This window comes from Myxine glutinosa, chromosome 1 (assembly GCF_964187855.1).
Source record: "Myxine glutinosa chromosome 1, kmMyxGlut1.1, whole genome shotgun sequence".
Lineage (NCBI taxonomy): Eukaryota > Metazoa > Chordata > Myxini > Myxiniformes > Myxinidae > Myxine > Myxine glutinosa.
Window position 1 is genome coordinate 442,061,122 of NC_136261.1, and position 16,773 is coordinate 442,077,894.

Genomic DNA, 16,773 nt, shown 5'->3' on the forward strand with positions numbered 1-16,773 from the left:
CAGTGTATATGAACCATTAATGAAATGTTCCCATGTTCGAAATTTGCACATTAATGAGCAACGGCCAAAAACAGAGGAAGTTAAACTCCGTTTGTGAGGACTTCCTTTTCCCTAGCAACGGTTGCATAGATGCTTCTAAATCGAGATTTTGAGCATTGCAATCCTCTGGTCATGCAAATGTATGATTTTGCAAATCATCTGATGTTATCAGATATTATTTTGTGGATTATTTAATGCACATAATTCCTATTGGTGTCCGTTGCTATGGTAAAAATATCCCTAGCAACCGATATTTCACAAACTGCTTGTATGCATCAATTGATTCACTAAAAGTATAAATCTGCCCTGTAAATTAGACTAGCCAGGCTCGAAACATACTGGTATACTTTGGGGACTCGTGATCCCACCCCACATCCCTATATTTGTAACTTGGAATACAAAAATGAAGCATTAAAGAAAAAAATATTTCAAAAAAACCGAAACAAGTACACATACATTCAAAGTACACCGCCCCATGCCAAATAATTAAATATGCTGCAGCGCGGTATTGCCGGGGCGCCTCAGGCGCCCGGCAATACCGCAGTGCAGCTCATTGAGGCTGCATTGGGAGGGAGACGTGTACACTAATTGATTGATTAATTGTATAATTAAAATCAATAAAAGATTATCACAAAATATTTTCATAATCAATTGGCTAATCGCATAACTAAACCACTAGTGCTTCATCCGAAGATGTATCTTTTAGAAATTTAATTAAATAAGTCATTTATAAAAAATTAAATAATTAATTGATTACTCAATAAATAATTAATCGATTAATCAATAAATAATTAATAGATGAAATGATTAATCAATAAATCAAAAATATCCTTGATAGCCACATCACTTGGTCACTCATGTCCAAATATTAGCTTCCCAGCTCAAAAGGTGCCTGAGATATTGGCCAAATGAGAAAGAAAATAAATAAATGATTAATAATGAAAATAAATAAATAATAATCATAAAAAAATTAAATTATTAATCAATTTGGTCAGAGAACACATAAACTACCACTATTTCATCAGAATCTGTAACTTTAAAAAAAAAAATTTTTTTGTCATTAATCGAATAATTAAATAATTAATCGATTAATTGATTAATTAATAAATCAAAAATATCCTTTGCAGCCAAATCACCTGGTCATTGGCATGTCCAAATATCAGTTTCCTAACTCAAAAGGTGCCTGAGTTAATAATGGTCAGAAGAGAAATGAAATTTAATTAATTAAATAAGTACTTAATTAAACGCTAATAATTAAATAACTCCTCAATTAATTGATTATTCAAAAAACAAAAAATACCGTATTTGACAAAGGACTTGCTCACTACTGTGCCGAAATTTCAGCTTCCTAGCTCAAAGGATGGCTGAGATATCGCCCGGACAACCAAGAAAACAAACAACCAGAGTGAAAACTGAGTACTCTCTTTCAGCGTGCGTCACTGCCGAGCCCCCTTTGGTGCCCGGCAATGACGATTTGCAATGCCTGGAGATGGCATAGGAAAGGAGCGGTGTACAATAATTATCACACATATACTTTAATGGGTATTTATATTTGTTTAGTATCCCCATACTACCTTTCTCTATTTTTGTCCTCTTGAGAAAAACAGACACACAGATACACATAAACACACACATACTTTTACACACACAACATGTGCACATCCATATCATTGTACACCGCTCCTTTCCTATGCCATCTCCAGGCATTGCAAATCGTCATTGCCGGGCACCAAAGGGGGCTCGGCAGTGACGCACGCTGAAAGAGAGTACTCAGTTTTCACTCTGGTTTCTTGTTTGTTTGTTTTCTTGGTTGTCCGGACGATATCTCAGCCATCCTTTGAGCTAGGAAGCTTAAATTTCGGCACAGTAGTGAGCAAGTCCTTTGTCAAATACGGTATTTTTTGTTTTTTGAATAATCAATTAATTGAGGAGTTATTTAATTATTAGCGTTTAATTAAGTACTTATTTAATTAATTAAATTTCATTTCTCTTCTGACCATTATTAACTCAGGCACCTTTTGAGTTAGGAAGCTGATATTTGGACATGCCAATGACCAGGTGATTTGGCTGCAAAGGATATTTTTGATTTATTAATTAATCAATTAATCGATTAATTATTTAATTATTCGATTAATGACAAAAAAAATTTTTTTTTTAAAGTTACAGATTCTGATGAAATAGTGGTAGTTTATGTGTTCTCTGACCAAATTGATTAATAATTTAATTTTTTTATGATTATTATTTATTTATTTTCATTATTTTCTTTCTTGTTTGTTTGTCCGGACGATATCTCAGCCATCCTTTGAGCTAGGAAGCTGAAATTTCGGCACAATCGTGAGCAAGTCCTTTGTCAAAAACAGTATTTTTTTTTTTGATTAATCAATAAATTGAGGAGTTATTTAATTATTAGCGATTAATTTAGTACTTATTTAATTAATTAAATTTCCTTTCTCTTCTGACCATTAACTCAGGCACCTTTTGAGTTAGGAAGCTGACATTTGGACATGCCAATTACCAGGTGATTTGGCTGCAAAGGATATTTTTGATTTATTAATTAATCAATTAATCGATTAATTATTTAATTATTCGATTAATGACAAAAAAAATTTTTTTTTTAAAGTTAAAATTCTGATGAAATAGTGGTAGTTTATGTGTTCTCTGACCAAATTGATTAATAATTTAATTTTTTTATGATTATTATTTATTTATTTTCATTATTAATCATTTATTTATTTTCTTTCTCATTTGGCCAATATCTCAGGCACCTTTTGAGCTGGGAAGCTAATATTTGGACATGAGTGACAAAGTGATGTGGCTATCAAGGATATTTTTGATTTATTGATTAATCATTTCATCTATTAATTATTTATTGATTAATCGATTAATTATTTATTGAGTAATCAATTAATTATTTAATTTTTTATAAATGACTTATTTAATTAAATTTCTAAAAGATACATCTTCGGATGAAGCACTAGTGCTTTAGGTATGCTATTAGCCAATTGATTATGAAAATATTTTGTGATAATCTTTTATTGATTTTAATTATACAATTAATCAATCAATTAGTGTACACCTCTCCCTCCCAATGCAGCCTCAATGAGCTGCACTGCGGTATTGCCGGGCGCCAGAGGCGCCCCGGCAATGCCGCGCTGCAGCATATTTAATTATTTGGCATGGGGCGGTGTACTTTGAATGTATGTGTACTTGTTCTTTTTATATTCCAAATGATCCTCATTCACTCTTCTTTCTTGTAAATATTTCCTGTTTCCTTCCCCTTTCTCTCCATTTAACACGCACACACACACACACGCACACACACACACACACACACACACACACACACACACACACACACACACACACATACACACACATGCGTGCGCGTACACACACACACACACACACACACACATGCGTGCACACACACACACACACACACACACACACACACACATATGCACACCCATGCAGACACACACATGCACTCATTTTAAAAGTCACATTTTTCATAATCTTAATTCATCCTCTCTCCCCTCCCTCCCTTCCTCCTCCTCTCTCTCTCATTCTCTCTCAAGCTGTGTGCATCCCTATCTGAAACAGCACTAAATAATGGCAAAAGCCACTCAAACAAACCATTTATGTTCAGTTTATAAACGGCTCGTGTGTTTCACATATTCTCTTTGACATGCATATGATATTGCGCATAACAAGTCTTGATGTAAACAAGTTTGTATGAGGACATCATAGTTTGAATCATTACTCAAACATGCAACTCCTCCAATTCCTCTGACTATCGGCAAGTTAGTGCACATTAAGTTCTGTACATATAATTTGGTTCAATAATAAATGGGAAAGGATAGATATTGTACTTGGCATGCATATTCATTGTAATTTTTCATATGAAAATCCGTCCCTACAGGACAAAAGTTCACATTCTTAAACTACATTCGTTTTGTTTTACCCCGCAGTATAAACTGTTCTCGGCGAAAAGAAAACACAGGTATAATCTTTTAACTATGAAATGCATAATTTCTCAGTCTTACATTCATTTGAAATACAAAATTTTGTATTAATTAATCTTTCATTTTCAAATGGAAATGACCCCATTCTATGGAAAGTGGCAAAACCTTTGTTGATAAATGAAGAAAAAAGAACAAAAACGCAGAGAGTTTTGTTGATACAATAACATCATGCATACCTGTCAATCATATTTGTGCATTCAGTAGCAAAACATCAAAATAAATCAATGACTTATGGACTCAAGTTATAAAAACCCACAGAGTATGAGGAAGTAATTAAGCATCTTGATCTGATTCCAGAGTGTCAATTTCTTCCTCAATCTGGGTCAAGTCAGGAACAGACGCCTGATTTGCTCAGACTTTTGATGAACACAAATCAGCACAGGGAAGCTTGTTGAGCAAACACGAGCACCGCTCCCTGAGTACATTGTGTCTTCTTGAAAGAGCAATGGGCAAGTTCCATTGCACTGGATGGTACTGGGGGAAGACCCATCCAGTCTATGGTGAGCAAACCATCATCAATATCCCAACCATTGTTCTTTGGTGATGATATTTCTGGTTTGCTGATAAGGCACATCTTGTGAATGGCTGCTTGGGAGTTTGCTCGCTGTACGTGCTTGTGCATGAAATCTCTGTTTGGAGGCAAGCTTTTCCCTCCACAGCTCCCAGTCTTGAACATTCTGCATCTTGCTTCATTTACATCACGACAGCCCTTCTGCCCATAGAGTTCACAGGTGTTTGCTTCGATGTCTTCATGCAAGGATGGTGGTACTGTAAACGTCATGCCAAGTTTTCAAACGTGGATCAGTGGTCTTTACTTGATGTGAAGATCTTTGCAGATTTTAGTTTACTAATACCATTCAAAGCACTCATTGTGTCGCATCTAGTAAAACAATGAAATCCTATTAACGCAGAACAAGTGTGTGTGTGTGTGTGTGTGTGTGTGTGTGTGTGTGTGTGTGTGTGTGTGTGTGTGTGTGTGTGTGTGTGTGTGTGTGTGTGTGTGTGTGTGTGTGTGTGTGTGTGTGTGTGTGTGTGTGTGTGTGTGTGTGTGTGTGTGTGTGTGTGTGTGTGAGACAAGGAAGAATCGATTCAATTTTGGTGAAGATCCAGATCCGGATCCGGCTAGTAGAAAATTTTAAGTGATTCTTCACCATTGGGAGATTGGGCCAAAGACGATACAAAGCAGAATATCTCAAAAAGTTGTGAACGGATGATTTTGATGAAATGTAAATTCCGTATTGTGATTTTCTGGTCTACTCTGGGATACAAAACGTAAACTGTTCACCTGGCAGTCTAATCATATTTTATCGATTGCTCAGATTACTTCTCGAAACACGAACTTTCTGTCGAAACTTCGAACCTTCCTTCCTCCTTATATTTTATTGTCCCTCTATAATACCTGAATCCTCCCTCACCTGAACTATTGTAACATTGTCTGGGCACGCTCCAGTTACAATCAGCTGCACTCACTCTCAGTTATTCAAAATCGCGCTATAACGATCTGCACCTTCTCTCACCCACGTGACCAAACTGCACCTCTTTTTACCAAACTCAACACATTCACACTTTGTCACATTCATAAATTACATACAGGGATATTTATGCACAAGCAAATTAACAAACTTCTTCCACAAGTTTTTTTCATCTTACTTTACAGTTGTTTTCATTTCACGAGAGATCACAACATAACTTATTCCCACCTTTCCCCCGCACATCTTACTCCATGAATTCTCCACGTTATTTTGTGCCACGTGTTTGGAATATATTTGATGGAGCAGTGAAGGCCCCAGTCGTCTGTGGGTCGGTTTAACTCTTCCTCTAAACAAAGTTTGATCTTGTATTATTGTTTGTTTCCTTTCTACACGATCATTTCTTATTCACTTTTGCAAGTCTCGCCTTGTTGTTATTTCATTCTTTTTATTTGCTTATTCTTGTTATTGTTAATCATTGTATTTTTCACGATTTTCCCTTCATTTTTTACCATTCGGTATCTTCATCTAATTTATCGTTTATCATTTCTATTGTTAGTCCATCGTCATACCGATACAAGCCTTGGTTTCTGAACATGCCTCCATATTTGCTTCCCTTATATATAACTAGGGTAGGGCATTGCCCGTACTATATCTATATCTAAAATTATATCCCCCCCCTCTATTTACATGAAATGGTTTGGTCCAAAGCGAACGGCTTGCGAGTGGTGACAATCCCCCCCCCCCTCTATTTACATGCAATGGTTTGGTCCAAAGCGAACGGCTTCCGGAGTTTGGTAAAGAAATCGCCATCGCGTGCACAAACGCGCAGGAAAGCGAATGAATCGCAAATTCGTTTTTATTAGTGTTAAAACATAGTTTAACGCCAACATAGTTTGCAAACGTGAAATAAATGAATACGCTCTCAAATGTGCCATCCGAGGCAGAGTGTGCCCGCCACGTTCGGCACACGCGATAGTTCGCTGCTCTCTGATTGGTTGAATCGTTTTTTGGACATAGCTCGGTAAGTAATTGTCCGATTAATATGAAACCTTGAAAAGGCACATCCTCGGGTCCCCAGCAATATACCTGGCAAGTTAAAAGTATATCGGACCCGTGGTTGTCGAGAAACAGCGGTCACAGACAAACAAACGTACAGACAGAGATTACTGGAATTATAGATAGATATCTTGATTATACATTAACTAGGGCATGCCCGTACTATATATATATCTAAAATTATATCCCCCCCCTCTATTTACATGAAATGGTTTGGTCCATTCGCAACGCCAAAGCGAACGGCGAACGGCTTGCGAGTACGGTGACAATCCCCCCCCCCTCTATTTACATGAAATGGTTTGGTCCATTCGCAACGACCACAGAACCCCCCCCCCTCTATTTACATGAAATGGTTTGGTCCATTCGCAACGCCAAAGCGAACGGCGAACGGCTAAATCGCCATAGCTCGGTAAGTACTTGTCCGATTAATATGAAACCTTGAAAAGGCACATCCTCGGGTCCCCAGCAATATACCTGGCAAGTTTCAAGTATATCGGACCGGTAGTTGTCGAGAAATCGTTGTCGCATACACACACACAGACATACACACACACACAGAGATTAATGGAATTATAGATAGATGAGTTTTTTAAATTCCGAAGTATTACTTCTCAGAACGATCTTCAAAATGTGTTTCAGGTTCAACCCTGGACGGCTGGGTTCGAATCCCGACTCAGGTATAAACTGCCGTCCAGGTGTTTCGCAGGCAGGTGATTCATTAATGTGTTCATCTTCGTTCCACGGATGGTCGTAAAGCCGGACGTCCTCTGTGCTTGCATTAATTGGTGAACGTTAAATATCCCACGGTGTCCTTCAGGAAGAACAGGTAACCCACCTGGAGTGTCATGGATAGATCTCGCCTTGAGGGCACCACCTGTTTGTTCACGGTTTTGTCTCCCGCCAGGTACCAGGTAAGTATGATTTGTTCATCACAGGACATGATGCGACACCTTCTCAGGATTCCGTCCACGCGTGATGACGCGACCTTTAACTTTGTGATGTCACCATGCTTGTTGTTGAATCGTTATTTTATCTCTCAATTGTTACGTCATCACAATAATCTTTTGTATGCGATTCGTTCGCACAGGTGACATGAAAATACGACCAGGTGTACATCCTGACGTGAACAGAGAATTCTCCTCCGGTAAATTTGTTGTGAATCGGACAGTTTTGTTAAATTTACTATTTTAATTTATTTAAGCGAACAGTTTGTTATCTTGCCTTACAGTTTGTTATCTTGTCTTAGTTTGTTATCTTGTCGAACAGTTTGTTGTCTTGTCGAGGTTTGTTATCTTGTCGAACAGTTTGTTATCTTGTCGAACAGTTTGTTATCTTGTCGAACAGTTCGCTATCTTGTCGAACAGTTTGTTATCTTGTCGAACAGTTTGTTATCTTGTCGAACAGTTTGTTATCTTGTCGAACAGTTTGTTATCTTGTCGAACAGTTTGTTATCTTGTCGAACAGTTTGTTATCTTGTCGAACAGTTTGTTATCTTGTCGAACAGTTTGTTATCTTGTCGAACAGTTTGTTATCTTGTCGAATAGTTTGTTATCTTGTCGAACAGTAAGGTATCATTATAATACAAGTTTAATGAATCACTGCTATGAATGTCTAATGTTTGTCCATTTCATATATTTTCAGGTAACCTGTTGATGAGGTGACATGATGGATGATGTACGAACGAGGAAACGTTACATCACATGTCAGAAGTTACCCCTGAGACATCACAAAAAGTTATCCTTAAAAGGATCCCAGCACTCTCCTGTGCAGTGGAGAACAGAACTGATGATATAGCATTTTGTGTGAGAAGAATTGAATGAAGAAGAAGAACAATTCGTTGAGAAGGTACCTGTACGTCATGTCACATGTGGAAATTGTGAAAGAGTGAAATCATCACGTGTCCAACACATGTGACAAAAATGCAGAAACGAACTCTGAGACCATCAGGTGTAGATCCACCTTGGGTCAGCCAGTACTAAATCCATAGACCATAGAAATCAGTGCTTCGTTTGTGTGAAGGAACGAGATCACACAGGTGAACATCAACTACTACCTGTGAGTACGAAGGATAATCGACAAAATGTGATATGGGAGCAAGAAAAGGTACTCGGTGATGATGATATGGTACACCGTATCCAAGTATATGGTAACAATTGTGGTGACATGATTGATAATGAGTTCAGGTACCACAAGTCCTGTGTGTGTACAAATATGACAGTCTCACCTGCAGATGAAACACACCTGTGATCCAGTACATGATAATACTTTGCAGTGGTTCACCTCTTACAAAGATGGTAACTTATCTGAAGATCCGAACACAATCATCTTTCTGAGTTCACTTCACCACAAATACAGGAGCTGGTTGTCCGTACCTGGTATAGTGAATACCACTCTATACAGGTGCTCCATTCTCAAAAAGGAATGAAGAATACTACGCACACCGTGGATCAAAGGTCATGATTGTCCCACAAAAAGGTAAATCTTCTATCATTTGTTCATCAGATATGTCAACAGGTTATCTTCTATCAAAGGTTACCTGCCTGAAGAAACGTGCAGAGGAAAGCGGTGACGAATCCACAACCACAGGTGCTAAGCCTGAAAAGAACGTTATCTTCCAACATTCTGCGAAATCATTCCGGAATGATGTGAAGGACACCTGTGAGAAACGGAGAAGAAGAACCCAGAAGATGATCCATGGCTGCTTATTCATCGCTGTGATTCTGCACCTGAATGTGTACCTGTGTCACTCTGCAATCACGTGACCTGGATGGTGAATGACGCAACTCCAGAGATGAATGAGTCAGACTTAAAATTGGAACCGAATGAGAGAAATCGGGAAAAAGTGCTGAATATGGATCAAGGTATTTGTGCACCTGCAGCAGGTATCCCCACGAGCATTCACACCTTAAAACAAACCAGGAGTAAAGAAAGAGTTTAAATATTGAACCGTTTTATCAATATCATCATGTATCAAATAGCCAGAGATGTATCGCTTCCATGTCACGGACTAGTGAGGAGGACCAGGAACAAGGTGAGCTCTTGATTCCCACAAACCTTACAGGTGGAAAATTCACTCAAAGTGCCATTGATAACCTGGACTTCCATGAACACACACCTGGAAGGTACAACAACGCGTTGCACCGCCCACAACATCTACCAACATTCAAGTAATGATGATGAGGTGTTGAAACCTGTTACATCAGGACCATGAACCAAAACACCTGGTGAGCTCCATGGGCAGGAATTCAGCACTTCCAGACTAAGGTGAGTGGTCTAACCTTGAGAGATCGACAGCAAAGTCGTTCATTGTGCGGCCGGAAACTTGTACAAGAACCAAGAGCGACCAAGGTGTCTTGTGTCCATCAAAATGGTCCTCGTACTAAAAAGGTGTGTGGAAGGTGAAAGAGCTGGCAGGTGGGAACAGCACCTTGAGGTATAAACATGCTGCCACACCCGAAATCTACTGGACACAGTAAACACGTGGCAGGTATCCCACAATACCTGATGTGGATGAAGAAGCATCCACCACCAGATATAGGTGCAGAATTCCAACAGGTACATTTCACTGTGAGTGGAACTAGCGGTAAGTTCAATGGTGTTTGGACTGACGAGGCTTCAGAACAGAACCAGGTATAGTGTTTAATCATTGATTATTCTTCTTTTGAATGCGGCACAAGGTGTCGGGGTCGCGTCATTGACTGAGTGCAGGGACCTGTGCAGGTTACGGTGGAATTGTTCTGTAATTTGTTCAGGATGCCGGCGAAAGCTCACCTGCTCTTCACGAAGGATACCTTGGGATCTTCAACGTTAACCAAATAATGTCAGGAGACGGGATTCCCGTTTAACGTTCATCCGAGGGACGGTACGCGCATTGATGGATCATCCTAACTGTGAAACACCGGGATGAGCCCCATACCGCACATTGATGGATCATCCTAACTGTGAAACACCGGGATGAGCCCCCTACTGCGCAATGATGGATCATCCTACCTGTGAAACACCTGGATGAGCCCCCTACCGCACATTGATGGATCATCCTACCTGTGAAACACCGTGATGAGCCCCATATCGCGCATTGATGGATCATCCTACCTGTGAAACACCTGGATGAGCCACCTACCGCGCATTGATGGATCATCCTACCTGTGAAACACCGTGATGAGCCCCATACCGCACATTGATGGATCATCCTACCTGTGAAACACCGTGATGAGCCCCATACCGCACGTGGATGGATCATCCTACCTGTGAAACGCCGTGATGAGCCCCCTACCGCGCATTGATGGATCATCCTACCTGTGAAACACCTGGACGAGCCCCCTACCGCGCATTGATGGATCATCCTACCTGTGAAACACCCTTGTTTTCAATTCCACTGCACATTGTTCCCTATTGTGACGTCACAAAGCATGTTTCGTACATGTTTTATCGCAGGTTTTTCACTCACGATACAAACGTAATACCTGGGAAGATTCGTCATTCAGGTTGTAATATCAACATTCAATGGCGTCGGTTTAAAATTAAAACGAGAAGTGAATTGGTGAATGTTTAACATGAAGGTGTTTACCTGTTCTTTGTTTAAATATCCAGGTATAGCGAGATCGAAGTCCCCACTACCAAGAGTTGCCGGGTCGAGTTTCCACCAATTGGAGAAATTCGAGGGTGAACCCCAACCTGCCCCTCCCGGAGTGCAATGTCACCCTGAGGGCAGCACCTGTATGATCACGGTTTACCTCCCGCCAGGTGAATATGAATTGTTAATCACAGTACATGATGCGACGCCTTCTCTGGAATTTGAATTCACGTGATGACGCTAAATTAACTTAGTGACGTCACTACACTGGTGATGAAATGATGATTTTATCTCTGTGTTTTGATTGGATGGAAGAGATTTCCACAAAGATTAAGATTAAAACCTCCGTGAGAAACAATGAGAATCTGACGTTTCAGGTGTGAACCCTTCATCGACCAAAAGAGAGAGTAACACCCAAAAGGTCACATGGCCATGTTTCCAACGGTGTGATTCGCGATACCTGATGAACGTTCTGTTAATTCCATCCAGGGCTCCACATTCCACCTGTGATCCAATCCAAACCCACCGTCACCTTCACGATTAACGCCGGTGCTCCATTCCAGGTAAACACAAAGGGTTTCATCTACCTGGACGGACTTTCTTCACTCAAACATCCAATTCAATGACGCTTTGAAGAAGAAGAATCTATTGCATCTGAGGAGAGTGAAGAGTTCGGGTTAAAGTTCATTTCACATCAAATAAGATAAACAATGAACTTATTAAATTATATAAACTTTATTATAATATAAACATTAATCTGTAATCACATCGTCATTAACAGGTAAATCACTTCGTCATGAACAGGTAAATGATTTGTTTGATTTGACCCAAAATAACCGGATCAGTTCGTGATGAAAGTTTATTTCACTAAATGTACAAAATGAACGGAATGTCCATCATACCAAACCCAAATAGCGGGTTTAACGGGGACCATGAAGTTCCCCCTGAACACGTGCAGGACCCGCGAGTCCCCGAAACACGTCAACTCTCCCGCCTCGCAATCCAAGAAGAACCCAAACCGTTCATGATCCCCCGGGACGGACAGGAAGGTACGATGTTTGTTGTGATATGCGGAATATTTGTTATCACATTTATTTAAACACCAAGACTCGGGATTCATTCCCAACCCGCACCCAAGCCCTTTTCTCCTCATGGAGTTTAAACAGATTCCGATTCTGCACAAACAACTCGACCTCACATCGACCTCCCAGTAATGACGACCTGAGGAGAAACAATCACAGGAAACAACTTGTGTCGAATAATCAAACCGATCAGGATGTTCCGGGTACTGATTCCCGGTCCTGGTTCGAGTCGCCGTCCTGAGATCCCCGGAGATCTTGATCTGTCGATGTGCAGAGTTTGGGTCCAGACTCGGGCTCCGTCCATCTGCGGACACGACACGGGGTCACGGACATTGTTAGACAAACGGACAAAAACACAAACACATTAATCTCTATCACAAAAAATCTTTTATTACAACAATTGTTTTGTTTATTCACTTCACGATTTAACAACTTTATTTGTTTATTCACTTCACGATTTAACAACTTTATTTGTTTATTCACTTCACGATTTAACAACTTTATTTGTTTATTCACTTCACGATTTAACAACTTTATTTGTTTATTCACTTCACGATTTAACAACTTTATTTGTTTATTCACTTCACGATTTAACAACTTTATTTCTTTATTCACTTCACGATTTAACAACTTTATTTGTTTATTCACTTCACGATTTAACAACTTTATTTGTTTATTCACTTCACGATTTAACAACTTTATTTGTTTATTCACTTCACGATTTAACAACTTTATTTGTTTATTCACTTCACGATTTAACAACTTTATTTCTTTATTCACTTCACGATTTAACAACTTTATTTCTTTATTCACTTCACGATTTAACAACTTTATTTCTTTATTCACTTCACGATTTAACAACTTTATTTGTTTATTCACTTCACGATTTAACAACTTTATTTGTTTATTCACTTCACGATTTAACAACTTTATTTGTTTATTCACTTCACGATTTAACAACTTTATTTCTTTATTCACTTCACGATTTAACAACTTTATTTCTTTATTCACTTCACGATTTAACAACTTTATTTCTTTATTCACTTCACGATTTAACAACTTTATTTGTTTATTCACTTCACGATTTAACAACTTTATTTGTTTATTCACTTCACGATTTAACAACTTTATTTGTTTATTCACTTCACGATTTAACAACTTTATTTCTTTATTCACTTCACGATTTAACAACTTTATTTGTTTATTCACTTCACGATTTAACAACTTTATTTGTTTATTCACTTCACGATTTAACAACTTTATTTGTTTATTCACTTCACGATTTAACAACTTTATTTGTTTATTCACTTCACGATTTAACAACTTTATTTGTTTATTCACTTCACGATTTAACAACTTTATTTGTTTATTCACTTCACGATTTAACAACTTTATTTCTTTATTCACTTCACGATTTAACAACTTTATTTGTTTATTCACTTCACGATTTAACAACTTTATTTGTTTATTCACTTCACGATTTAACAACTTTATTTGTTTATTCACTTCACGATTTAACAACTTTATTTGTTTATTCACTTCACGATTTAACAACTTTATTTGTTTATTCACTTCACGATTTAACAAATTTATTTGTTTATTCACTTCACGATTTAACAACTTTATTTGTTTATTCACTTCACGATTTAAAAACTTTATTTGTTTATTCACTTCACGATTTAACAACTTTATTTGTTTATTCACTTCACGATTGAACAACTTTATTTGTTTATTCACTTTTCGATTTAACAACTTTATTTATTTCGCAATGAACAACTTACATTATTTATTTATTTATTTCACCGAGAAAAACTTCGAGGGGAGTGGATCGGGAGGGGAGTGGATCGGGAGGGGAGAAGACGAGGGAGGAGATCTGTGAGGGAGGAGATCTGTGAGGGAGATCTGTGAGTGAGGCGAGAGGATGAGGAGGGGACAGAGGTTGAGGGGCGGCAGAGGTTGAGGGGAGAGGGGTCAGAGGTTGAGGGGAGAGGGGTCAGAGGTTGAAAAGGCAGGAGGGGAGGGGAAATGAAAATCTTGCAGGTGTGACACTGTTTAACAGGTCGACACACACATTGATGAGTCACTCTGCACCTGTGAAACACCGGGATGACAGTTTATAGCTCGGTCGGGATTCAAACCCAGGTTAGACACCTCAGAGCGAGTGTGGATTCCTCTCAGACATCGTGCTTGTCCTGTTACTTTCATCCTCCATTTGCTTTCCCATTCCGGAGATGTCTCCATGAAGCGAGCCACCGTATCACCATGGAAACCAAGTGGTTTTAGCACTCGACGTTGATTGTTTTACACGTGTATTTGTCTCACCTGGAACGAAGTTCAGGTGAGCTTATGCGATGATGCGTCGTCCGTCCGTCTGTAAACACTTGAAACTTCTTCTCCGAAACCGCTGATGGGATTGCGACCAAATTTGGCACAAATGATATTTGTTGTGACTAAAGTTTGTTCAAGGCACTAAAAAAACTCGTCGTCTAATGGGGTTTACCGGGAGTCAAGTGGATCCAGGTTTAACCCACAAAATAGGAATTTGCTTTTTCTCAAACTACACAAACGATTTCAATGAAACTTCACCACAACCTTCATCCCCCATGATGTACCTGAGTTTATTCAGGGCAATAAAAAAAATCTGCTCCTTTGGGGATCTACGGGGTGGGGGGGTGTGAGGTGTTGCCCCGGGGTGGGAGGTGTTGCCCCGGGGTGGGAGGGGTTACCCAGGGTGGGAGGTGTTGCCCCGGGGTGGGAGGGGTTGCCCCGGGGTGGGAGGGGTTTCCCCGCGGTGGGAGGGGTTTCCCCGCGGTGGGAGGTGTTGCCCCGGGGTGGGAGGGGTTGCCTCGGGGTGGGAGGAGTTTCCTCGGGGTGGGAGGGGTTGCCCCGGGGTGGGAGGTGTTGCCCCGGGGTGGGAGGGGTTACCCCGGGGTGGGAGGTGTTGCCCCGGGGTGGGAGGTGTTGCCCCGGGGTGGGATGTGTTGCCCCGGGGTGGGAGGGGTTGCCCCAGGGTGGGAGGGGTTTCCCCGCGGTGGGAGGTGTTGCCCCGGGGTGGGAGGTGTTGCCCCGGGGTGGGATGTGTTGCCCCGGGGTGGGATGTGTTGCCCCGGGGTGGGAGGAGTTGCCCCGGGGTGGGAGGTGTTGCCCCGGGGTGGGAGGTGTTGCCCCGGGATGGGAGGTGTTGCCCCGGGGTGGGAGGGGTTGCCCCGGGGTGGGGGGTATTTCCCCAGGGTGGGAGGGGTTGCCCCGGGGTGGGGGGTATTTCCCCAGGGTGGGAGGGGTTGCCCCGGGGTGGGGGGTATTGCCCCGGGGTGGGAGGAGTTGCCCCGGGGTGGGAGGTGTTGCCCCGGGGTGGGAGGAGTTGCCCCGGGGTGGGATGTGTTGCCCCGGGGTGGGAGGGGTTGCCCCGGGGTGGGAGGTGTTGCCCCGGGGTGGGAGGGGTTGCCTCGGGGTGGGATGATTTGCCCCGGGGTGGGAGGGGTTGCCTCGGGGTGGGAGGGGTTGCCCCGTGGTGGGAGGGGTTGCCTCGGGGTGGGAGGGGTTGCCCTGGGGTGGGAGGGGTTGCCCCGGGGTGGGAGGGGTTGCCCCGGGGTGGGAGGGGTTGCCCCGGTGTGGGATGGGTTTGCCCCCAAAATATGTATTTTTTTGTTTGTTTGTTTTATAGTCTTATGATGTTAGTATTATTCTACATGCTAACCTGTCTTCGAGCAACCATTGAAATTGGGTTAAAATACCTGTAGTCGGTGTATTATACTGTTTATTTGACCAGGTGAGCACCCCGATGTTTTATGTTGACGAGAATATAAGATCCATCGCTTCGCTGACGGAAATACCAATCTTTGCTGAGATGGTTCATCTATGGGGGAACAAAAAATGGTTTCCTGGAAGATCCTGCTCTCCGTGCAGGTGTACCCAATGTCACGTGTTGGCATTTGCACTTTCGACACGCGTGTCCATGGACCCACACAAAAAATTATTTTTTTTTTTACTTTTTCTTTGTATCAAACATTCCCAGGAGGTACCCGAATCCACCGTAGTTTGATTCATTGAAATCCATTAATCCATTCTCAAGTTATAACATGTCAAACAGACACACAGACAGACACACAGACAGAGACACAAACAGACAGACAGACAGACAGACAGAGACACAGAGACACAAACAGACAGACAGACAGAGACACAGAGACACAAACAAACAGACAGACAGACAGACAGAGACAGGACTCCTTTTATAATATAGATATAAGATAGATGTTTAGCAATCTACTGACAGCTGAGTTTCTCCATTCTGCTTGGAAGAATAAGATGAAGAAGAAGAGGAAGGGGAAGCGCTTGTGCTTTGTTTACACCCTTTTTCCAGAAGAAGAAGAAGGATCATGGCTGAGTTTCTCTGTAATGTTTTTCCAATTTGAAGAGGAAGATTTATCAGAAGCAGATCGTTTCTCTGTCATGTTTTCCGAGTTTGAAGAAGAAGATTTATCAGAAGCAGATCGTTTCTCTGTAATGTTTTCCGAGTTTGAATA

The 16,773-nt window shown here is 40.9% G+C and overlaps 1 protein-coding gene across 4 annotated transcripts in view; it reads right to left on the bottom strand.

Annotated features, from left to right (window-relative positions):
- Positions 1 to 16,773, bottom strand: part of LOC137418230 (E3 ubiquitin/ISG15 ligase TRIM25-like) — a 1,962,167-nt gene that overhangs the window by 699,855 nt on the left and 1,245,539 nt on the right. Inside the window, exon 14 of one of the 4 annotated variants that reach the window (XM_078770753.1) lies at positions 12,007 to 12,551. The exons of the other annotated variants lie outside the window; for them this stretch is intronic. Coding sequence (XP_078626879.1) covers positions 12,025 to 12,551 — 527 coding nt within the window. The 3' untranslated portion in view covers positions 12,007 to 12,024. Of the gene's footprint in view, positions 1 to 12,006; positions 12,552 to 16,773 lie in introns of those variants that run through there. 4 annotated transcript variants of the gene reach the window in all.